A 24,945-nucleotide genomic window follows, 5' to 3' on the forward strand; every position below is an offset into this window, starting at 1 on the left:
CCGTTGGGACAGTGCGACGAAATTTTGCATTAATGAGCTATGGCAGCAGACAACCGACGCGAATGTCTTCGTGAACAACATGATATCACCTGCACCACCTCTCCCGGGCTCGTGACTACATCGGTTGGACCTAGATGACTGGAAAAACTGTAGCCTAATCAGATGAATCCGATTTCAGTTGGTAAGAGCTGGCTGTAGGGTTCGAGTGTGGTGCAGACCCCTAGAAGCCACGATACCAAGTTGTCAACAAGGTACTGTGCAAGCTGGTGGTGGCTCCATAATGGCGTGGGATGTGTTTACATGGAATGGACTGGGTCCTTTGGTCCAACTAAACCGATCATTGACTGGAAGTGATTAAGTTCGGCTATCTGGAGACCATTTGCATTCATGGACTTGTTGTTCCAAAACAACGAAGTCACTTGGCTGCAATTGTTTTCGACTGGTTTGACGAATATTTTGGACATTCGAGCGAATGATTTTGCTACTCAGATTGCCCGACAGGAGTCCCATCGGACATAATTGATAGGTCAGTTCATGTACAAAATCCTGCACCGGCAATACTTTCGCAATTATAGACAGCTATAGAGGCAGCAATGCTCAATATTTCTGCAGGGGACTTCCAACGACTTGTTGCGTCCAAGCCACGTCGACATGCTGCATTACATTGGGCAAAAGGAGGTCCGAAACGATATTAGGAGGATGACTTTTGTTAGCTCAGTGCATAATCTTACATAAAGCTGGGTTCATATATGTAACTAATGTGATTCTACAGCTGTAGAGGCACCGAGACCTAACGTTCAATCGGGACGCCACAAATTCTACGCATCTGCACAGCTTTCAACATGGCCTCAACTGAAATCATATGGGCGGGTGTCAATGATATAGTGTAGGTTGTAGTATTAGAACGGTGACAAGAGTTACATACAAGGAAGATGAAACCCAGATGTTGGACATGGAAATAAATTCCGCACATGGCTTATCAGCAACCAAAAAGGTATCAGAAATAACACACGAAGACGAAAATGATGTCTGCTATAGCAAACGAACCAACAGCTGGCATGTAAATATCATCTGCAGACACGCCACTCTTTCAAGATTTTGAATCTTACTGTATTCGTTTTTTAGTTTAATGGCTGCCTTATCAAACTCAGGACTACTTCCCGCACATAACCAAAAATTTATTCAGTGCTCGACCTCACAAATTTCTAGTTTATACGACTCGTTTTTTTCATCACGTATTAAGTTTATTTATTTATTCATCCAAAAACCTTTGAGGATTGTGGCATACATCATTGGTTTGCCAATACACACATCACTTTCCCACATAAAATCAAACATAGATTGTTCTTGTTCCAGAAGCTGAGAAAGTGTACCTACTGACCACTGTTTTGACTTTTCAATAATAAAATGAAAACATACGCTACTGAAATCGAATGGAGTACAGCAGCGATCACTCCACGATAACTGTCCCAGAATGCTCGTGTTTCAAAATACAGCCACCAGGAAGCGGTAGTGGAATGAAAGTGGCGTAACAAAGTACAATCAATTTCAATTTCATGTGGCATGACAAAAGTTACGTCTCGTTGCGCCACTGAAGTCTGTGTTACCTGCAATATTCCTAGATTCATCGCTTAAATTTATTTTTAGAATGACAGCACTGCCCTACAACTGGAGTCACGAACGATGACGGTCGAGTTTAGACTTGCTCTGCGTACCTACTTCACGCACTCTTCGACAGACAATGAGCGTTCAGTAGGATCCTGGGCTTTTTGCTGTGAATGTCGTAGCCAATGCGAGCGTTAAACGTGATTGTAGCGAGCATTTTCATTCGGTTTGTTGTGATTTGTTATCGCGATGACAACTGCGGGTCCGGGGGTTAGAATAGGCCCGAGGTATTTCTGCCTGTCATAAGAGGTGATTAAAATTAGTCCCTCGCCCTCAAGGGGGTAGTTTGCGCCTGCGTCCGGAGACGGACGGTTTCACGACTTATATTTGTGGTCATTTTGGTTTTTCGCTTATTCTGGTTTCTTCCTTCGTTTGTTTGGTTCCTTTCTTTATCCTTCTCCCTCTCACTGCCTTCTTCTCCTTGCCTTCTACTCCTTGCCTTCTACTCCTTGCCTTCTACTCCTTGCATTCTTCTCCTTGCCTTCTTGTCCACCCTCTGGTCTCCGCCTCGGCGTTTGAGACAGTCTGTCCTTTCTCTCCCTCTCTCCCATTTTTTCTATTCTTCTTTCCTCCCTGTGCGTGCCTGAAGGCCGACCCACGCGTTCGCACGCGTAGCCGGTGACGGGATTACGCGTAATTCCCCGCCCTGGGTAGACAAGTAAGGCACGCACGTACCCCCTGGTAAAGGCCAGGCCCAGGGAGGGGTGATTGCCCGAGCTGACACCTTCCGACCATGCCGATTGGTCCCTCCGTCCGTTTCTCGGGAGGTTTGATCTGAGGTGTAAACATTCACCTAAGGCAAGAGTGCCCTCTGAGAGGGTCCCCACAAGGAAGGAGCGCGCCATCGGAGACGCTGGCAATCATGGGGGATTCCTCCGCAACGGATTTCTCTTCTTCTTCTCCCTCGACTTCTGCCCAAAAACGGAAACTTGACCAGCCACCAGTGACGAAAGTACTACCGCCTGCCCCAAAGTTCCTCGTAGTTTCTAGATCTGAGGACAGTAAGGATTTTTCATCTGTCAACCCTTTCGTTATTCAGATGGGCGTAGATGCCATAGCCGGATCTATCAAGTCTTGTACCAGGATGCGTAACGGTACCTTGTTGTTAGAAACTGAGAGCACCTTTCAGGCACAAAAACTGCTTCGGGCCACACTCCTGTACACGTTCCCTGTCCAGGTGGAGGCTCACCGCACTTTGAATTCGTCGCGTGGTGTGGTATATACTAGATCACTCGACGGATTGACTGACGAGGAGGTTCTGTCTTTCCTCGCTGAGCAGGGCGTGACGGCTGTCCATAGGGTCATGAAAAAGGTCAACAATGCCTTGTACCGACCCGGACACTTTTCTTGACCTTTGATAGTGTTCAGCTGCTGTCGCGCATCAAAGCGGGCTATGAGGTTATTTCTGTTCGCCCTTATATCGCGACACCTACGCGCTGCTACCAGTGTCAGCGTTTTAATCACACTCGCCAGTCTTGTTCCAATGCGACTAAATGTGTCACTTGTGGCAGGGACGCTCATGAGGGTGACTGCCCACCTCCGTCTCCTCGTTGCGTGAACTGTCAGGGTGACCATGCAGCGTCCTCCCGCGACTGTCCCATCTACAAGGATGAACGCTGTATACAGGAAATTCGTGTCAAAGAGAAAGTGTCCACCTCGGCTGCTTGCAAGCTATTTGCTAGTAGGAAGCCCACGCTGCTCCCAGCGGGGAAATACAGTACTGTCCTCGCCTCTCCTCGGACTACCAGGGAGGTGTCGAAGCAGACATGCGATCTGACCTTTAGCACTACGGTCGTCCGTTCGGCCAGTGCTAAGATCGCCCGGTCAACGTCTCCTCTTCCTCCCGTCACCCCTAAGAACAAGCACCTTCATCAGCTTCTGCCAAGACTAAGACCCAGAAGTCAGATGCACGGGCCTTCAAGAAGGAACCGTCCCGTGCAGACTTCCTACGTACCTCGAACTCCCAGCCATCGACCAGTACTTCCACTAACCGAGCTTCCAAGAAGGCTCATAGGAAGCAAAGTGCTCCTTCTCCGCCACGGCGCGTTTCTTCTCCTGCGCCACCAAGCGGTTGCCGCCCCAGGCCGTCATCAGTTTCGCCTGGCCGCACCGCTGGTAGCCGAACATCTGGCCGTTCACCGGCGGAGGAAGCTCACCCTTCCGGCCATCTTAACAAGATGGCCGACGAACCTATTGAACGAATGGACGATGACTCTCCGCCTATTGATAGCGGCGGCAGTGCTCGCTCGAAGCCAGGCCCTCAGCGGCCTTCGAGGTGACCCCTTCTTGCTTCTCCTTTTTCTTTTTCTTCTCACGATGGCACTTCTTCATTGGAACATTCGCGGCATTCGCTCCAACCGAGAGGACTTAAAGTTGCTGCTACGCTTGCACTGTCCGCTAGTCGTAGCTCTCCAGGAAACGAAGGTACGCCCATGCGATCAAATTGACTTGCCACACTATGCCTCTGTGCGTTTTGACCTACCCCCTGTGGCAGGTATTCCGGCTCATGGAGGTGTTATGTTGCTGGTCCGGGATGATATTTACTACGATCCCATCCATCGACCTGCAGGCTGTTGCCATCCGAATTACTCTCCCCACTTTTACATTTTCTATTTGTACCGTTTACATTCCATCGTCGTCTGCCGTTACCAGGGCAGACATGATGCAATTTATTGCTCAGCTACCTGCACCATTTTTGTTGACTGGAGACTTCAATGCCCACCATCTCCTTTGGCTCTCTCCAGCATCCTGCCCGAGAGGCTCCCTGTTAGCAGACCTTTTCAACCACTTCAATCTTGTCTGCCTCAGTACTGGCGCCCCTACTTTTCTTTCGGATACAACTCACACCTATTCCCATTTAGACCTCTCTATATGTACAACCCAAATTGCACGCCGGTTTGAGTGGTACGCACTTTCTGATACGTATTCAAGCGACCACTTCCCTTGTGTTATCCATCTCCTGCATCATACCCCCTCTCTGTGCTCAAGTCGTTGGAACATCTCCAAAGCAGACTGGGGGCTCCTCCTTTTTCTTTTTCTTCTCACGATGGCGACCTTACAGGATCAAACCTTCGCAAGCTGCGATAGTCAGGTCGCACACCTCACGGAAGTCATTCTCATAGCTGCTGAACATTCCATCCCTCACACTACTTCTTCTCCACGTCGCGTACCGGTCCCCTGGTGGACCGCAGCATGTAGAGACGCTTTACGTGCTCGTCGACGTGCTTTACGCACCTTTAAACGCTACCCTACGATGGCGAATTGTATCAATTATAAACGATTACGTGCTGTCGTCGTGTTATTAAAGAAAGCAAGAAATCCAGCTGGGCTGCTTTCACGAGCTCCTTCAACAGTTTTACTCCTTCTGTTGTCTGGGGTAGCCTGCGCCGGCTATCTGGTACTAATGTCCACTCACCAGTTTCTGGCTTGACGGTCGCGAATGACGTCCTTGTGGCCCCTGAGGATGTCTCCAATGCATTCGGCCGCTTTTTCGCAGAGGTTTCGAGCTCCGCTCATTACCACCCTGCCTTCCTCCCCCGAAAACAGGCAGAGGAGGCAAGGCCATCTAACTTCCGCTCCTCACATCGTGAAAGTTATAATGCCCCATTCACCATGCGGGAACTCGAAAACGCACTTGCCCGGTCACGGTCCTCCGCTCCAGGGCCTGATTCTATTCATATTCAGATGCTGAAGAACCTTTCTCCTGCGGGTAAAGGTTTTCTTCTTCGTACTTATAATCGTATCTGGATTGAGGGTCATGTTCCCACATGCTGGCGCGAATCTATTGTTGTGCCGATTCCTAAGCCGGGAAAGGACAAACACTTGCCTTCCAGTCATCGACCGATCTCCCTTACCAGCTGTGTCTGTAAGGTGATGGAACGAATGGTTAACTCTCGTTTGGTTTGGCTGCTCGATTCTCGACGCCTACTTACCAATGTACAATGTGGATTTCGTAGGCGCCGCTCTACTGTTGACCATCTGGTTACCTTGTCGACCTTCATTATGAATAACTTCTTGCGGAAGCGCCCGACCGCGGCTGTGTTCTTTGATTTGGAGAAGGCTTACGACACCTGTTGGAGGGGGGACATTCTCCGCACAATGCATACATGGGGCCTTCGCGGTCGCCTCCCTCTTTTTATTCGTGCCTTTTTAATGGGTCGATAGTTCAGGATACGCGTGGGTTCTGTCCTGTCCGACGCCTTTCGCCAGGAGAATGGGGTGACGCAGGGCTCAGTTTTGAGCGTCGCTCTCTTCGCCATAGCGATCAGTCCAATAATGGATTGCCTCCCAGCTGATGTATCGGGCTCCCTTTTCGTGGACGATTTACCATCTATTGCAGCGCGCAGCGTACATGTTTCCTGGAGCACTGTCTTCAGCGTTGTCTTGACCGTCTTTACTCCTGGAGTGTCGCCAATGGCTTCCGTTTTTCTGCCGGGAAGACGGTCTGTATTAACTTCTGGCGCTACAAAGAGTTTCTCCCACCGTCCTTACGACTCGGTCCCGTTGCTCCCTCATTCGTGGAGACAACAAAATTTTTAGGTCTTACATTTGACAGGAAACTTAGCTGGTCTCCACATGTGTCATATTTGGCTGCCCGTTGTACCCGTTCTTTAAATGTCCTCCGTGTTCTCAGCGGTATGTCGTGGGGAGCGGATCGAACCGTCCTACTTCGCCTATATCGGTCGATCGTCCGCTCAAAGCTGGATGATGGGAGCTTCGTATACTCCTCTGCACGGCCGTCCTTCTTACGCCGCCTCAACTCTATACAACATCGGGGTTTACGTCTTGCGATCGGAGCGTTCTATACTAGTCCCGTCGAGAGTCTTCATGCTGAAGCCGGTGAATTGCCACTAACCTACCGGCGCGATATACTGCTTTGTCGGTATTCCTGTCGGCTATTGTCAATGCGCGACCACCCGTCTTATCGTTCCTTTTTTGACGACTCTCTCGACCGCCAATACGGGTTGTATGTATCTGCCCTGCTACCCCCTGGAGTTCGCTTTCGTCGCCTCCTTCAGCACCTTGATTTTTCACTCCCTGCAACCTTTCGAGTGGGCGAGAGCCAAACGCTACCTTGGCTCCAGGCTCAGGTTCGCGTTCACCTTGACCTCAGCTCGCCCCCAAAGGAGGTTATCCCAGCTTCGGTATACCGCTCCTGATTTGTCGAACTTCGTTCGAAGTTCATTAATATGATCTTCATTTATACAGATGGCTCTAAGACCAATGACGGTGTCGGGTGTTCTTTTATTGTCGAGGCACACAGTTTCAAACACCGGCTCCATGGCCATTGTTCGGTCTTCACAGCTGAGCTATTTGCCCTCTACCAGGCTGTTCTTTACATCTGCCGCCACCGACATTCTGCTTATGTCATCTGCTCTGATTCCCTGAGCGCCATCCAGAGCCTCAGTGATCCGTATCCGGTTCACCCTTTCGTGCATCGGATCCAACGCTCTCTTCAGCAGCTGGTGGACGACGGTTCTCCGGTTACCTTTATGTGGGTTCCTGGCCATGTCGGTATCCCTGGGAACGAAGCTGCAGATGCCGCGGCCAAGGCTGCTGTCCTCCAGCCTCGGACAGCTTCTTGTTGTGTCCCTTCATCCGATTGTAGCAGGATCATTTGTCAGCGCATTTTATCGCTGTGGCATGCCGATTGGGCTACACTTACGGACAACAAGCTTCGGGCCTTGAAACCTCTTCCCACGGCTTGGACGACCTCTTCACGCCCTTCTCGGCGGGAGGAGGTCGTATTGGCCCGGTTACGAATTGGACACTGACGGTTCAGTCATCGCCATCTGCTGACGGCTGCGCCGGCGCCGTTCTGCCCGTGTGGGCAATTGCTGACGGTACGCCACATTTTAACGTCCTGTCCGAATTTTAATACACTGCGCGTTGATCTTGGCCTGTCATGTACTCTGGATGCCATTTTAGCGGATGACCCAGGAGCAGCTGCTAGCGTTCTTCGTTTTATCCACTTGACAAACCTGTCTAAGGACATTTGATTATGCTGTTTTTTTTTTTTAATCCTATGCCTGTTAATATGTCTTTTGTAGTGTTGTCCCTTTTAGTTGCTGTTTTAACCTTGTGCCTCCCAGTGCATTCCTAACTTAGTCTGGACGCTAATGACCATTGTAGTTGTGCGCCCTAAAACCACAAAAAACAAAAAAACAAAAAAATCGTGATGATGGTGGTAAGCGACAAATTGTACATAAGCAGGCGAGATACATAATTTGCAAGATACACGCTTTGTTCAATCGGAAGTCATGTTGTATGCGCGTACCGCAACTGTTGCTTGGAACCGACAACAATGCAGTCACCTTCCGTGCATTAACTTGAGTGAATTGCTATCGTTCGTGAATCGGACTTTAGTATTCTGCCAAAGAATTGCAGTCTCCCATTTGCTTCACCCGCTACTCAGCTTATGTGATCGTTCCCTTTCATATCACTGCAAATTGTTACACCCAGGTATTTGTATGAAATGACCGATTTCAGCTGTGGCTCACTGATGTAATAGTCATAGGATACCAGTTTTTTTGTTTCGTTAAGTGACCATTGTACATTTCTGAACATTTAAAGGAAGGTGATAATCTTGGCACCACTTTGAAATCGTTGAAATCTTATCAAGATTGGACTAAATATTTGAGCAACTTCTTCCAGGCAGACAGCTGTGAACAGGCTGAGGTTACTACTATTGTCTGCAAGGTCATTAATATACAATACGAACCGCAAGGGCCCCAACACACTTCCCAGGGGCATATCAGAAGCTACATCTAGATCCTGTCGATGACTTGATGATTTGCTGCGTTCCTCGCCCCCCCCCCCCCCCCCCCCCAAAAAAATAGTCACAAATTTCGCTTGATACCACATATGATGCTACTATCGATAATAAGCGTAGATGTGGCATTAAGTTAAATGCTTTTCGGAAAACTAGAAATACTGCATTTACCTGTCTGCCTTTGTCGACAGTTTTCAGCGTGTCATGTAAGAAAAGTGCGGGTTGGGTTTCATTATCGATGATTTCGGAATCTTTTGTGGTTAGCATGGAGGAAGTCTTTCTGCTTGAGGTACCTCATCATATTTGAGCTCAGAATATGTTCTAAGAGTCTATAAAAAATAGATGTCAAAGACACTGGACGGCAGTTTTGTGGACCGTTTCTGCCATAAATGGATGTGACTGCACTTTTCTCCAAACTACTGGGCAAAGCGCTTTGTTCAGCAGAGGCTAACTTATCCGAAAATTCAGTATAGAATCTGATAGGAATTCCATCAGATCCGGGAGCTTTGTCTAATTTTAGTGATTTCGGTTGTTTCTCAAAGCCACCGAAACTGAAATCTATTTCACTCATGTTTTCAGTGGTATGAATTGAACTGCGAAAATTCGCCTGAGTTTTTCTTTGCAAAGGAACATTTGAAAACTAAATTAAGCATTTCTGCTTTTGCCTTGCTGCCCTCAGTTTCGATTCCTGTTTTGCCCATAGGTGCCTCGGCACTAACGCTGGAGCTATTTACAGACTGTGCATACGGTCAGAGTTTCATTGAGTTTCGTGAAAGATCTTTCGAAAGTATTCTGCTAGGGTATCAGTAGTCATTAAAGGCTTTAGGCATTGCTCTCATGACAGCCAAATGTTTCATTTGGGATTTTTCTATGAATAGCTCTGTGCTTTATTTTGCACTTATTATACAGTGGTACATGTTTAGAAGTTTCTTTGGCACAGACAATTCTACCCATCACAAACTGTTCTACTGGTTATATATCTATACAGTACCAGGTCAGAAATTCTTTTAAACTTGAGCCATAGTTACGTCTAGAAGCTCCCACCCTGAACTAAAAGTTTCAACTTCCCCATAGTGACATAACACTACTGCTTCTTATCTGGTTTACAAAACATGTAAATCTTCCTACTAGCTTTAGTTGCCCTTTGTTCTTTGTTCATCATCGTTGCTACATCTGCCTCATGATCACTGATAGATCCGATGTGGTCATCCTGAAAAAGGTCAAGTCTGTTTATTGGCATTAGATGTAATGTATTTCCATCGTGTGTGGGGTTTCGAACCTTGTGTTAAGGCATTCAGTAATATTTCACAATATGTCTTGTCACATCCACGACAAACAAAACTGTAATTATCCCAATTGAATCACTTATTTCTAAAAGGGAACCACTCATGATTGATAAATTATTCAGGAGAAAGAAAAAACATTCCAAATAATTTGTTTCATAATTTAATCGCAAATTTCTTCCTGTTATGTGAAACAATTCATTTTTTGGACTATGTGAAACTAATATTAATAATATTTTTCTGCTCACCGTTTCGAGAAAATGTTGAGCCACAGACAGGCACAGAGAAAAGACTGATATACATTTAAAGTTTTGGCCAAAATGCCTTCTTCTGAAGTAGAAAACTCACACATAATCACACAAGCGCAACTCACACACACACATGACCACTGTCTCTGGCCGTTGTGGCCTGCTGTCTATTTCTGTTTACTTTTCTGTACTCGCACTCGCACAGAGTGTTGTTACTTTGACATTACATACTACTCCATGTTGCATCACAGCATCTACTCCACCAACATCTTGTACTTGCTCCACTATCAGCTAGTTAGTTTATTGATGAAAGACAATGACATGCATTAATATTATAGTATATTGTAGTTAAACATACAGTTTTAATTGACATCATGAGGAAACTTGATGATATATTACCATGTCTTTGCCCTGCTCTCTACATAATTTTCCTTTTTTGTAGGGGATGATGGTGGAGGAGGTGAAGGAGATGAAGATGATGAAAAACTGCCATCATGTGGAGATTACATTATGCACTTCCTCACTCTCTTCTGGAAGCTATTATTCGCCTTTGTTCCACCAACAGGTAAATCCTCCCATTTCTCCAAGTATTTTGTCTTGGTATCGATATTTTTAAGACAAAGCATTTAACAGGGTTTTTTCAGTTAATATCTGAATTATGAAGTTCAACTTATAATAAGAACGAAATTTAAAATGAAGAAAATAACTAGCAAAATTCTATGCGTCCAAATAACTAGACAATATTTTGACCCAATCAGGTTTTTAATGTGATTTGATGAAAGTTTATTAATTACTGGCAGTAAGAGTGTTATTAGATATTATTTGTCTTGTCATTGTTATTAATTACAATTATTTAACAGTGTTGTTAATGCTAGTAATAATAACACAGCTCACTTAAATATTTTTATTACTGCTGTCATTCAAATAAGTAATTTTGTAGGAGCCTGATTTTGTGTCCTTGTAGCACTTGAATTTTGGTTTGTATTTTTGTTTCTACATTGCATTTTAGCTATAATGTTGTTTTCTAGTTTCCTAATGCTGGAATGGGGAAACAGAAGTGCAGTGCTGGCAAATTCAGCAGTTAACATGATTTTCCTTGTTTTAAGCAAATTTTTTGAGCTGAGTCCACTCTATGGCACAAGTTATTGGCTGTATTTGTAAATGCACATGCAATATACTTTGTCTGATTTACAGTGTTTTCTATTAATGATACATTTAATCATTTTCAGGCATTAGGTTCTCTAGAATGTATATGGGAGTCACCCTGGAAATCAGGAGAGTAGTAAAGCATTTTCCTCCTTTCCAAATACTTACAACATTTTCAAAACATAGCTTTCTTTTAAGCTGCAAGTACTGGCACAACAATTCAAATGTGTACAAATGTGTATCATTTGGAAAATTGTTTGATGACAGCTCTTACACAAATGGTGCTGTGAACTCAATACAATAGCCATAAATAATTTCATTGGTATTTTTGTAGGAGAAAGCTGTCATATGGAACCATATTTGGGTTGTGTGGTGATGTGGAAGTCTCTGTGTTCATATTTTCACTGTCCTTTGGTTGGTTCCTTCTTCATATGTGTCTGTATCCCACAAGGCACTTATAGAGTGCAACAAAGGGTACTTTAGATACTTCTGTGATTTCCCTGTTTCCTGTTTCATTCACAAATGGTTTGTAGGAAGCGCAAATAGTCTCAGTAAGTCTTCATACAGGCTCTAACTGCTAGGATTTTTCCATCATAGTCATTTTGTTGTATTTGAATGCAAACAATAATATATTGCTTAATTTTCTTTGAAACATACAACTTTTAAATTTTAACAGTAAGCTTTTCTGTAATGCACAATGCCTCTCTTGTAGTGACTGCCATCGGATTTTATTAAGCACAAATGTTGTGTTTTGGCTCTTGCTAAACAACTTGTGACAAAACATCCACTTTCTCTTTGAAACCTTTCTATGTCTTTCACAAATCTGTAACTACCGAATCACAAGTTGTCTTTTCTATTCATCATAATCTTGCTAGGCACATACATTTCCAAACATATTGTCAGTACTAAACAATGATATTTCACATTTTCATTGCAAAGGTGATATTTGATGTTGATTGCTCAGATAATCTGCAGCCTGATTCTTGTTGTACTTGTTAGCAAATATAAGAAAGAATGAAAATCAGCATCTACTATTGCATCAATACTCAGCAAGTCACCTGATAGTGTGTGGTGGAGGGATTTCCCTACATTGATTGAGACATGTAGTAATTGCTGAAGACACGCACTGTTCCTTCCCCATGCTTTTTCTATCCACACTTGAGCTCTGTTTCTAAGATCCTTGTTGTTGATGAGGTACCAAACTTTAATTTTGATTCCTTTATTCTGAACAAAAAAAAAAGTATTCTTTGGTGTTATCTGTTATTGTCTGCTTCCATAACTGAGTGGTCAGTGATGCTGATTGCCATGTGGTGGACCAGGTTCTACACTCTACACTGCCAGGGATTTTTGCTTGTTGGAAGGATTGGTACAGGGATCACTCAGCCTCATGAGGCACACTGAGGAGCTACTTTATCTGTTAATTGTAGTTCCAAGTACAAAAGATCAGATGATGACTGAGATGGCTATGCGCTGACCACATACCCCTCCACATTGCATCTGTTGACACCATTGGCAGAGATGACACAGCAGTTAGTAGGGCCCAATTGGCATGTCTAGGGCCATAATGTGAAACTTTGCCTTATCTTACCTATTCTCTGTTCTTGGGTATTACAAAATGACACTGATGCACAGTGAAACCCAGTAAAAAAAGAATTAAAAGTTTCAACCCTCTGAATACAACAAGTAAATATGGAAATAGAAATCCTTCTACAACTTCTACCAGTTCCAATAGTTCCAGTGTTGAAACTTGTTATAATATATTATGTTGGATGCTGTGAATCTGTGATTTCCTTTGAAGTATAGCAATGGATCAAAAGCCAATTAGTCTCCAAAAATTTTGAGTGGTTCTCATATTGTCATTTCAATTGAAGCATAGAGATCTGAGCTACACAGTTTTTAAAATACTCATTCTTTTCCAGGACACAATGTTGGTAAACTTATCATAATAAGCATATATATTTAACAGTAAACAATACTTTCTTAAATCTTATTTTTAGAATGCCAATTTGCCTTGTGAAAATTATTCTGGGGCTTTACAGTAACATTAATTACCGCTTTATATTCACAATTTCTTTTTTTTTTTTTTTTTTTTTTTTTTTTACTTCAAAATTTTAATGAAATTTTTAGAAAATACCTGCATTAGCTTACCTTCTAGGAGTATTAATGGAGCAAGTTTTTGAAATGTAGCTACTGTAAATGCTAACATGTATTTTGGAAGATAACTTCCATGCTGTTATTTCCAAAAGTAAGCAATAGCATTATATCAAAAGCTCCATGATGCTACATGTAAAGAAAATCACATCATACCACCAGTCTCACTGTAGCAACAACTTACTTGACTTATGGTATTGCAGTCAGTTTTGTGATGACAAGCAGCATAGTCAGAGAATGAAATGCTTATGTTTTTGTGCACAACCGCTGTACAGGGTGAGAGTAGCACTGAGTTAATGTGAACCGTACCTGATGTGATTAGACAGTGAGGCTTCTCCCACCTGATGAGATTTGCAGGACATGAAGATTGAATTAATTAATCAATGCCCTACTTCTCAGATTTCAGAAACCAAGTCAAAAGCTTTCTCGGAACCTTTTAATTTCATGTAAACTGGTAATATACATTCATTGTTCTTGGTTGATTGTGGTTTACCACTTATAAAGCCAACATGTTCCTACACCCATGATTATGATTGTCTGTATCGTTAGTGATAATTTTAATGATTTCTCCTATATCACAGAAAAGTAAAACAACTGTAGCATAGTTGCAGTTTTGGGAATTGTATGTCTTCACAGACATTTTACAAGTATCTTTTGTATTATTTCTCCTCTAGCTTTAATAATTTCTATTGAAACCCTCTCATCTACAGGCACCTTTCCCTTTTTCGTAGCTCATCTGGCATTATCACCAGAATGTCATACACCTCATCTGATATAATTTTCAGAATGTTATTATTTTCATTATCAACTAGCTGCATTTCTTATTTATTTCTTGAACTGTACAAGCTTTTAAAAAAATCTTGTGAATGCATGGAAAATTTTCTCTGTTGTTAGTTATTATGCTACCTAAACCCTCCTGTTTCATCTTACTCATACTTTTTGTAGTTCTTTGTCTTACCAAGTTTTCATAATTTTTGTTTTAGTTGTGTATGTCCATAATTTACTACATTCTTCTGCACATTCTTTGTAACTGGCCATTTTGCTTTGTTAATTAAGCATGACTATAAATATCTTGAGAGAAATTAAACATTGTTTTTGTGGCAAAAAATAATCAAATAATTATAAAATTATGAGACAGGTTTGCTGACCAGTAGGCGTCCTTGCCTTCAGGAAGCAAAATTTCAGTATCTCTGATAGACAAAAATAAACATACAAATGCTATGCTATTGTTTAGCTATCCTAGCTATGGCATTAATAGCTTTTTCCTTGGGGAGGAGAGAGGGATAGGTTGGGAAAGATTAAAGTGCGTGCACTTTTATGCCTTTGGCAGTACTGAAATTCACCTCCAGAGCTTAAGTACCTTCTAATCTAAAATTTTATTTTTCTCAAACAAATCATTGTACACTAGAGGTATTTAATTAAATGCTATTCCTTAACTTTTAATATATATCTGAAATATATGTTGTGTTACTTAAGTAATGTTTGTAAACTGTATGCCTGAAAGTTAACAAGTTTATTCCAGGACATACACAAAAAGCAGCCATTCCAGGCATTTTCTGTAAAATATATTATTAACACAAATTAGGGCTGCTTTTAGTATAATCACCCAGATAATTAAGGTAATTACTGCTGGATTGCTTTCTGTAAGTAGGGAAGAGTGAGAACAGTGAGACACAAAAATTGAAATCCAAATTACACTTTTACAAAAATCTTTATTGGTTTACTATCTTATGGTAACCATGTATACTGTGCTTAAGTGTATTCAAAGTGGTACAATAATATTTTAATTTATTGTCTTTCCTTTTAAAAAGAATTAATCATGAAAGTGTCTCACTGTACCCATGTATTTTTAATGGTGGGTACAGTGAGACAGTGTGTCAAATTGTAACAAACATCATAAGAAACAAAGTTGATCTCAAATGAAACAGCAGATTGTTGTCTTTTTGTCTTGCTATGTATTGTAGTAGGGTTAAGCAATAACATTTTTTATGTATTTTGTGTCAATGAATGAAATATCTGGAACTACAGGCATCACAAATTTGTTTTCTAGTTTCAAACTTTTCCTAAGAAATGTAACTTCGCATTCGGATGACTCTCTTACAATGGAAAGAATTTTTCCCACATAATATATTTTCTTTTTTGCCTCAAACTCTACTAAAACAAAGTCACCCACTTTGGGTGAGTGCTGTAAGTTTTCAAAGTTAACCATTTGCAGTTCTGGAATCAGTCGTGTCTGACCAAAGGTCTCATCATCTGAAGAATCTTGCAAAATTAATTCACTTTCGTCAGCATCAGTTTTTTCAACTAGGAATAAAGCTCTCTTTGATTTATGTCCCTTAATGTCTTTTTGTTTCCTTTTCATTTGTAGTTCATTCCTTTCTGGTGTGTTGGTCACAATCATTGTTCTTCCTTTAGGCCGTCGGCGACTGCAACTTTTTCTTGGCTTTGCCTTTGGGAAACCTCGTATGTCTTCTGGAGAGAGATAAGACATTGGTGCAGATTTTCCATGTGATTGTGAAGAACTGGATGCTATAGACTGTGCTTCACTTTCATCATATGATGGGTGTCCCACAACAGTTTCAGGTTTAAGGTGTTTTTCAGGTGATATGTGTGTTTGCAGGCCTTCATTTAGAGGTCTGTCAGTAACAGAGAATGGAAGAAAATCATTCTCATTGAACACTTGGTGATCTAAAGGAAATATTCCTGTCTTCTTGAATCCGGGAGTGATATTGACAGGAGTTATTCCTCGGGGATATGCTATCCCCACACAGTGAGCAACATTGTAAATTGAAAATGTTTCACCTGGATGAGACATCATCCATGTATCTACAGCAGCATCATACAATGTATGGAAAGGTATCATGACACTGACATCAAGAGGCTGCAGTTTATTGGTGCAATGAGGTGGAATTGTCAGAATCATTATCCCATTCTCTTTGCACAGATCTATTGCCTCTATTGAGAAGTGGCTCTCATGATTTTCTGTCAGTAATAAAGATGGATTTGCTTTTGAGCTGGCAGAGAACTTGATGAAGTGGTGAATGACCTTCACAAAAAATCCTAATATCATATGATCTTTAAAATTCACATGTGGAAATATCATGACAGGGGGTATGCTGTTACCGAGAGCATTTATAATACAACATGTCACAACCAGTGTTCCACGTTCTGCACTGGTTGCCTTGTTAACTTGTTCCACACCCTTTAAGGCCAAAATCTTCTGTGATTTCTGCAACGTTGTTGTTCCAGTTTCACCAAGATTAAAAATACATGATCCATCAGCAAAATTTGGATGACATTTGATTACGTATTCCAGTTATCAAAGAAATTTGACCCATTAAATTTATTAAAGCCTGTAGCTCTGGATAAGCTCCATCCTTCCGTGGTTCGAAGAGACAGTAGAGGGAAACTCTGTCGAAAAACTTTCATCCAGTCGATAGATGCTTTCTCGCTTTCAGTCCAGGTTTTGGTTAAAAAAATGTTATTTTTAATACCTAATCCGTAAGCTAAGGTACGGCAGTCTTTCATATTAAGTCCATAAAACATTTTAGAGCACACAACTAGATATTCACACAAACTAAGCTCCAATTCTGTTGGAAAAATGTGCTTCACTGTATAGTTGGGACACATTTTTGATATTTCTTAACATATCGACCAACTGTTTGAAGGGCTAAGCCTTTCAGCTAAGATGCACACCCCATGCTCATTTTATTTATGATCACCAGCATGACAGCTTCTGTCATTGAAGATTCTGAAAAACCTTCTTATTTCCTTGTCAGTCTTCCTTCTCCTGGGCATTTTAAAATCCAAAGAAAAGTTTGCACACTAAAATCTACAGAAATCACTGTTTTATACAGCAAGCATGCATTGTCAGTGTAGTGGCAACTTCTGCCTCCGAATGTAACAGCAACACCAAATGTGAGTACACCAGCTACTGAACCAGCCAATGGATCACAAAGACATTCCTGAGGTAGACCCTAAAAGCAGGTGAGACACCCACAGAGTGCACAATAGGGTGACTTGCCAATGAGCCTTGAATACCAAGATCCACTGTTTGATAATGATGAGCAGGGAATCTGTCAGACAATCCAGGGTGCAGGTATGAGTAGTGCTTTGATATGGTATTTACTATGCCCAAAACAGCACTTAGCTTGTGGTAAGTAGGTATACATCGCTTACAGATAGTGTGTGAGTGTCTAAGCATACATATGCCAAAGTGAAAAGTGTGTTCATCTGTTTTAATGTTCATCTGTTCTAAGCAACAAGCTGACAACTGGATCAGATGTTAAAATCCAAGTTAAAGTGGCATTTATGGCCTATAAAAGGGAAATTGATCGTGTTTCAGATCTCTTACCCCATAATAATCTCATTAGGCATGTATGTATTACGTGGTGTAGATCCATAATAACACACTTCTGCAGACAAAATGAACATTTATTTCAGCACTGAACAGAGCAAATACAAAAATGGCTGTCTAACATAGTGTGAGAACACATATACAAAAGCAAAGTCAAAGAACACAGTCCAAAGAAATGGAGCTTCGCACCAGAGGCGCCACAGAGCAGCCCTTCCCCCCAGCACTGCGGAGCACGGCGAGGCGGAGCTAGCTCACATCAACAAAAAATCCTGGTGCCAGGTGGCAGGTGGCCTCCAGCATGCAAAGTGGGTGCCTCAGAAGCCGTGTCGACACGGTCCCACAAGTAGGACTGCAGCACAGGTGGATGAGAGTCATAGGAGGCAGTGACAGTGGCATCAGTGGGCAAGGCATTGGCGGAGGCAGGCCAGCTGGGGGCAATAGAATGTGGCTCCGAGAGGGACCACACAGGTTTTAATCGGTGCACTGAAACTGCACGCGATCATCTGTTGAGCAGAATCACAAATGTATTAACTCTGTGGCATAAGACATGGTGCAGACCTGAGTAAAGAGGTTGCAGGGCAGCACGAACAGTCATCTCGTAGCATAATGAAATCACACAATGCGAAGTCTTTGTGAACAAAAACTGGTGGCATGGAGTGAGCATGAGGCAGGGGTGGGCGAAGGTGGGCCATGTGTGCATGCACCCGTTCAATGAGGGCCAGCAAGTCAATAGCGTCAGTCGGAGGTGTGTCCTCGACGAATTCAGCTGGCAGGATGAGTGGTTCTCCATACAAATCTTCCGCCAACAGTGCGTTGAGTTCCTCCTAGTGCACAGAGCAGATGCCGAGCATGACCACGGAAGAGCCTCAGACCAAATCCCGCCATGGAACATGAGTGCAGCTTTTAGAGTTCTGTGCCATCGCTCAACTAGGCCATTGGCCTGCGGATGATATGCCGTCGTGTGAAATTTCGCCACCCTGCACAGCTCACACAGTCAAGCGTAAAGCAACGACTTGAACTGTCAGCCCCGGTCTGTAGTAAGTGAAAGGGGGCAGCCAAATCTCGCCACCCACGCCGATATGAAAGTGTGAGCAGTGGTCTCAGCCTTAATGTCTACCAGAGGAACCGCCTGAATGGGTTAAGTGATCGATCATGGACAGAATGTGTTTGTACCCCTTGGAAGAGGGCAGAGGTCCGACCACGTCAATGTGCACATGGGGCAGGCGGCCCTTGGGGACGCCAAACTGCCCTAAAGGCAGTTGCGCGTGTCTGCCCACCTTAATATGTTTCCAAGGAACGCACACGCGTGTCTAGGAGCGGCGATCATGCCACACACCTGGCCAGACGAAACGTTTGGTGACGAGTCTTGTCATTGACTGTGTCCCGGAGTGGGCAAGATTGTGTAACGCATCGAAGATCCCTCGCTGAAGGGTGAATGGCACCAAGGTACGAGGGGGAGCCAGTAGAGACATCGCATAGGACAGGGGATGACGACCCATGCAGTGTAATAGGTTTGATGGCGAGCGAAGACTCAGCATCCGAAAGCAGTTGCTACATATCCACGTCTTCAGCCTGAAGTCACGTCAGTTCCAGGGGGCAGAGATCACCGAGACACGGGAGAGGTAGTCAGCAACTAAATTTTCCGCACCGTGGATGAAACAAGCGTCCGAAGAATGTTGGCAAATAAGTTCCATGTGCCAGACTCGTCACGGCAGGAGATCCTTCGCTGGGTTGCGTATTGCATCAACAAGAGGTTTATGGTTCAATTAGATGGTGAAAGCGTGCCCTTCCACATCACTCCTGAAGTGTTTGACTGCCACATAAACCACGAGAAGCTCACGGTCGAAGGCCGACCGTTTACACTGACTCTTGGTTAGCTCTTTTTGAAAAGAAATGGAGCGGCTGCGTGGAGGAGCCTGCGGTGTGCTGTTGGAGGACAGCATCCACCACAAACTTGCTTGCATTGGCAGTGATAGAAATGTGTGCCTTGGGATCGGAATGTGCGAGAGTGATAGCTTTCGCGATGGCCAATTTCAGATTGTTGAAAGTGCCGAGCATGCGCTTAGTCCAGTCCCACTTACGCTTCCCCATGGTAGGTCGCCAATAAAACTTCACCATCACCAGAAAATGCCGGAGTTTCACGTAATCTTCTGGGAGAGGCAGTGCAAGAATGGTTGCGATATGAGAATCAGTAGGGCAGAGGCCATCATCCGAGGCAGTATGGCCAAGGAATGTAACAGATGTGGGACGGAGTTGCGATTTGTCATGGCTGATAAACACACCGTTGGCCACAAGAGCCGCACAAACTGCATCAAGGTAAAATTAGTGTTCCTCAGCAGACGAGGAAAAGATCAGTATATCATCCCAATAGGCAAAAGCGACAGGTAGAGATAGCAAAATCAAATCAATGTAGCGTTGCCATGTCTGCACAGCAGTTTTCAAGCTGTAAGGCATGAAACAGTATTTGAAAAGGACGAATGGTGTGATGATGGCCATCTTCGGAATGTCCAGCAGGTGCATGGGAATTTGGTAACACACCTTCGAACAGTCCAAGACAGAAGAACTTCGAGCCATGCACTAACTGAGTGAAATCCTGGATATGGGGAATTGGATAGTTATCTATTATTGTCCCCACACATGCATAGAAAACCATCTTTCTTAGGCACAAGGTGTATGGGAGATGACCAGTTGCTGTCCAGTGGTTGGAGCATACCCAAAGACAGTAAATCCTGAACTATTTCTTTCACTCGCAGCAATTTTGGAGCCTAAAGACGTCGACCTTTATGACGTACGAGGGCGTGCGGATTCGGTGACAAGTGCCATTGTTGACTGCTAAGACCCGCGAAGGGAGGCACGCATGGTGGGGTGAGAGGGGGGGCACAAGCAGCAGCAGTTCACTGACCTTGGCTGGCCAGGAATGCGCGTGTGGAGTGTCAGCAGCAGACAATGACTGAGGATATGACGCGGTAGCCATGAGATGCGAGGGATCCTGCGAAGCGAGAACATGATATCCGTGCCAGGCTGGAGTGAAGTGGGTGGGGCGTTGGTAGCAGACGATGACGGAGTGTGTCGCATGTTGGCCACGCGATGCAAGGGATCCCACAAAGCGAGAACAGGAGCATCCTGCAGGTCCCACTGTAATGGCGCGGAACCGGCAGCAGGGAAAGTGCAGCTCGACACAGGAGCGAAGCAGAGAGAAGACACAGAACAACAGGATGGTGGCACCAAAAGAAGTAGCTCAGTAGAGAGACTGCATAAGGTTCTCCATGCATGAGCCAATTCAGCAGAGACGGTAGCAATGCAGGAGCATAACTCGGCGTTATTTGTGCGGAGTCTGATGATTTCTTTGTGGACGTCCAATAAATCGGAGAGATGTGCCATAATATCTTCGAGCAGAGATGCACATGTGGAAAGCATAACCAAGGACACGGAGATGTGCCAAACTCATTCGAGCACAGAACCAGATACGAGGCAGAACGTAGCAGGCTGCAAGTCTGGCGAAAGTTCGTATTGGTGTAGAAAGTACAACCCGATCACAGGTTTGTCAACATCAGCGACATGGAAGTTCCAAGGAAAGGTCTTGCTCAGTGACAGATGAAGCAATATCTTGATGGAACTGAGGACCGCGATAGGAGAGTGATTTGCAGCAATCAGTATGAGGTTAGCAGGGGAAAGCATGTTGCCCACATGCTTGGCCAGGAAAATGGTGACATCGGCGCCGCTGTCGACGAGAAAGTACATGTCCCATGGCGGGATGTGGCGACTAAATGTGCCCGCCAGAATTTTTTGGGTATGCACAAGGCTCGCAGCAGTTGCGAGTGGTGTCCCCATAGGTTGTATGGTACCAGCGAAGTGGGTAAGCTTGGAGGCGAGGCGTTGTGGGGCAGGCAGGGGACAGAGCTGTCTGTATTGTTGTCCAAAACCACTCAGGCTGCTGCTCAGGTGAGGTCGGCTGCTGTCGGAAGATCGCAGGCAGTACCTCCTATAGGCCACCAGGAGCCAGCCCCTGGCAGGACGTTGACCTGCTGAGGCACAAGCACTGGCCTCTACTGGCAGCGTGTCAAACCGAAGGTGCAGGCGTGCCAAATGAAGGCGAAGGCAAAGGCGATGTCGCCCACAACAGGCGGTGTCAGTGACGAATGATTGCGGAGGCCCAATCGACCATGAGTAGAAGAAACCTCGAGAAGGTCAGCTACGTGCGATAGCAGGTGAAGTTGTAGGTCCAATGGAAGTTTGACCGTCCACAAGGTCCACAGCATGGCATCAGGTAGTGCTTGGTCATCAATTAATGCATGAAGGCGCCGCCTGAGCTGCGAGGGTGTGCGGTTGTCTAGGTGCTGGTCATGGATGATGTGATGGATAGCCGCAGCTGGAGGGCGAGAAAGGCATTCGTTAAGTAAAGTTTTTGCTGTTAAATACTTGGGTGAGGCAGGTGGTGAGAGTAGCAGATCACTGATTAGGTCAGGATGGGCGTGAAGGTGGCTCACCAGGCAGACGAAATGTGCATTGCTGTCCGAGATCCCATGGATATCCAGTAGATGGTCCACCAGTGCGAACAAAGGCTTAGGGTTGGCCTTTTGCAATGCAAACAGCTAAGGAAATCTGCCAAATAACACATGCTGATGTAGCACTGGTAGGTGAAGATCTGTGTTGGTGGTGTAGGAAGCGCCTGACACTGCAGGTGCAGTAGCGGTGGACAGTGCGTCACCTGAGGTCTGTGTGGGAGGGCGGCCGCAAGCAGCACATGATGTGGAGTGAGCCAGTGCAATCGACGGCACGATGTGTCCCAACTGCAGGCCCAGAGGTAGACACGGCATGGGTATAATGGCTGGTGCTGTTGCAACAGTGGGCAGAAAGGCAATTGCGAAGCAGCCACAGGAGGAGCTTGATGCAGAAACTGGTGGGCAAGAAATGGCCGGTGCCATTATGAGAGAGGGCAGAAGGCGATCTTGGTGTGACCACAGAGCGATGGTGGTGGAAACCAGTGCAGCTGAGATGATTGATGTCACCGAGGCGCAGTGTAAGAGGGGGGGGGGGGGGGCACAATGATGTCAGGCATATAAGAATGTTCAACCCCGTGTACAAGAACGTTTGAATTCCAGTTCTCGAACTTCAGTGGTACATCAAACCAACCCAAAGCCGACTGTTTAGCTGAGGCATGAAACACAACATCCTTCACATGATTATCGTTCACAATGTCACTGAGTGGCGTGCACTGTCCGTGCAGCAGGCGCTGCTACGTAGTAGCATTTGATGGTGGCCATGTTGGGCCAGCATGGCCGGGGCCCGATAATTGTTCACTTTTAACTAAACACACATTAGGTACACTTGTATATACACAAGCACAGTTAAAAGGGTGTGTGGCACTAGTACAAAACGATACTGGTAGATCCATTGTTCTGAGGACAATGTGAACTGGCACACAAAGTTCATTAACGATGAAAAGAAGCACAAAATAATTTCCAAATACACAATGATGATGTCAGGATTGCCACTGTCAGTATTACGTGGCATAGATATGTAATAACACACTTTTGCAGACAAAATGAACATTTATTTCAGCACTGAACAGAGCGAATACAAAAATGGCTGTCAAACATAGCATGAGAACACATAGACAAAAGCAAAATCAAGAACATAGTCCAAACAAATGGTGCTTCATGCCAGAGGCACCAAAAGCATAAGGATGATTTGGCTGGTAATATACTTAGATCTATCTTTTGAGCCTCAACTAACAAGGACATCACTGAAAATAGAGCAGCCAGGAAAAGAAGTAGACACTAATATTATAAAATCTTCTGCAGATCTAGCAAAATTATACAATATGCAACAGACAATTACCAACAATACCATCTTCATTGGTAAGGTTGTTAAGCAGTTCATTGCTTATTTTAGTGATATCTACAACTGGACTACAATGATCCAGAAGGAATTTCAAAATGAAATCAACAACTTGAATGCACATATAGAACTAAATACTGTGTTGTTTAGAATTACCAATGGTCTGTCTGTTGCACAAATGGATGCTTCTAATTTGAGGTATGGTACTGAAACTAGTGCAGCTAATCACTTGAGTAGTGTTTTGTTACAACCTTAAGATTTTTTGTCATTGCTGCTAGCTATGGAAAGGGAATCAGAATCAGAATTTTACTGTCTCATAACATACATTTTAAATCATTGATTTAGTGTACAGGAGACTCACCAAGCTTATACTTATAACAGATTGTACATGAAATACAACATCTAGTAGACCTATGAAATATCTGAATACATATATTATTAATTTTTATCCTGATCAAAATGTCAGATCATCATCAAAAAATTCAACAGTAGTGTAATAGCATTTTTGTACCAGAGTGCTGTTTGATTTTCTTTTTAGTGAGTCAGTTTTAGTCTTTTGAAAATTTGTTGTTTTTAACTTAATGTAAATTTTTATCCCCACATATTGTGAGGTCTGCACGAAAAGAAGCTGTGTAGGAAGCATGAAACTTTCTTTGTTTCTAGTTTCATATCCATGCCGCAAATTATATGGAACCAACAATTCTGGAGTATTATTTGTGAAAAGAATTATTTCATGTAAATACAGTGAGGGAACACTTAGTATGTTTAGGTCTCTTAATAGTAGCTGACAAGATTCTCTTGGATTTGCACTACACACATTACTTATAATTTTTTTCTGTAAAGTTAATATTCTTGTCAAATTGCTAGCATTTCCCCAAAAAACAGTACTGTATCTCACTACTGCCTCAAAGTAGCAATGGTACACTACCTTTTTCATGTTCATGGCAGTGACATTGGCTAAGATTGACACAGCAGATGCCAGGCAGTTCAGTTTATTTTTTAAATAGTCTATATGTGAGGACCATGACACATTTCTGCCCAACTGCATTCCTAAGAATTTAACACATTCTGCTTCTTTTAGTTCCAGAATTCATGAATAATTTCAATATCATTTATTTTAGACTGTTTTGTCTTAAATTTCATAAACAGTGTTTTTGAAATATTTTGTTTTAGCCCGTTTACATGGAACCACACATCTAGATTTTCTAAAGTTCTTATGACATTTTCAGCAATTTCTTCTGCATTTTTATTTTTTATCAGTACCGTTGTATCATCAGTGAATGAAACTGAATAATGTTTTATATTTATGAGTAAGTCATTTATGTAAAAAGTATTGAGCCTAGTATTTATTGATCCTTGTGGTACCCCCTGCAAGTAGTATTTTCCTTTGTCTGATGTTATGATTCCCCCTTGCTGTCTCTTTGTCATATATGATGCACACGACTGTAAGGCACTGTCCATAATCCTGTATTTTTGCATTTT

General features: G+C 43.7%; 1 protein-coding gene across 1 annotated transcript in view; it reads left to right on the forward strand.

Annotated features, from left to right (window-relative positions):
* The window catches only part of LOC124608121 (sodium/calcium exchanger 1-like), a 226,504-nt gene that overhangs the window by 88,375 nt on the left and 113,184 nt on the right, over nt 1–24,945 (forward strand). Inside the window, exon 4 of the mRNA XM_047139961.1 lies at nt 10,411–10,533. Coding sequence (XP_046995917.1) covers nt 10,411–10,533 — 123 coding nt within the window. The remainder of the gene's footprint in view (nt 1–10,410; nt 10,534–24,945) is intronic.

The sequence above is a fragment of the Schistocerca americana genome, chromosome 1, assembly GCF_021461395.2.
Source record: "Schistocerca americana isolate TAMUIC-IGC-003095 chromosome 1, iqSchAmer2.1, whole genome shotgun sequence".
Taxonomy (NCBI): domain Eukaryota; kingdom Metazoa; phylum Arthropoda; class Insecta; order Orthoptera; family Acrididae; genus Schistocerca; species Schistocerca americana.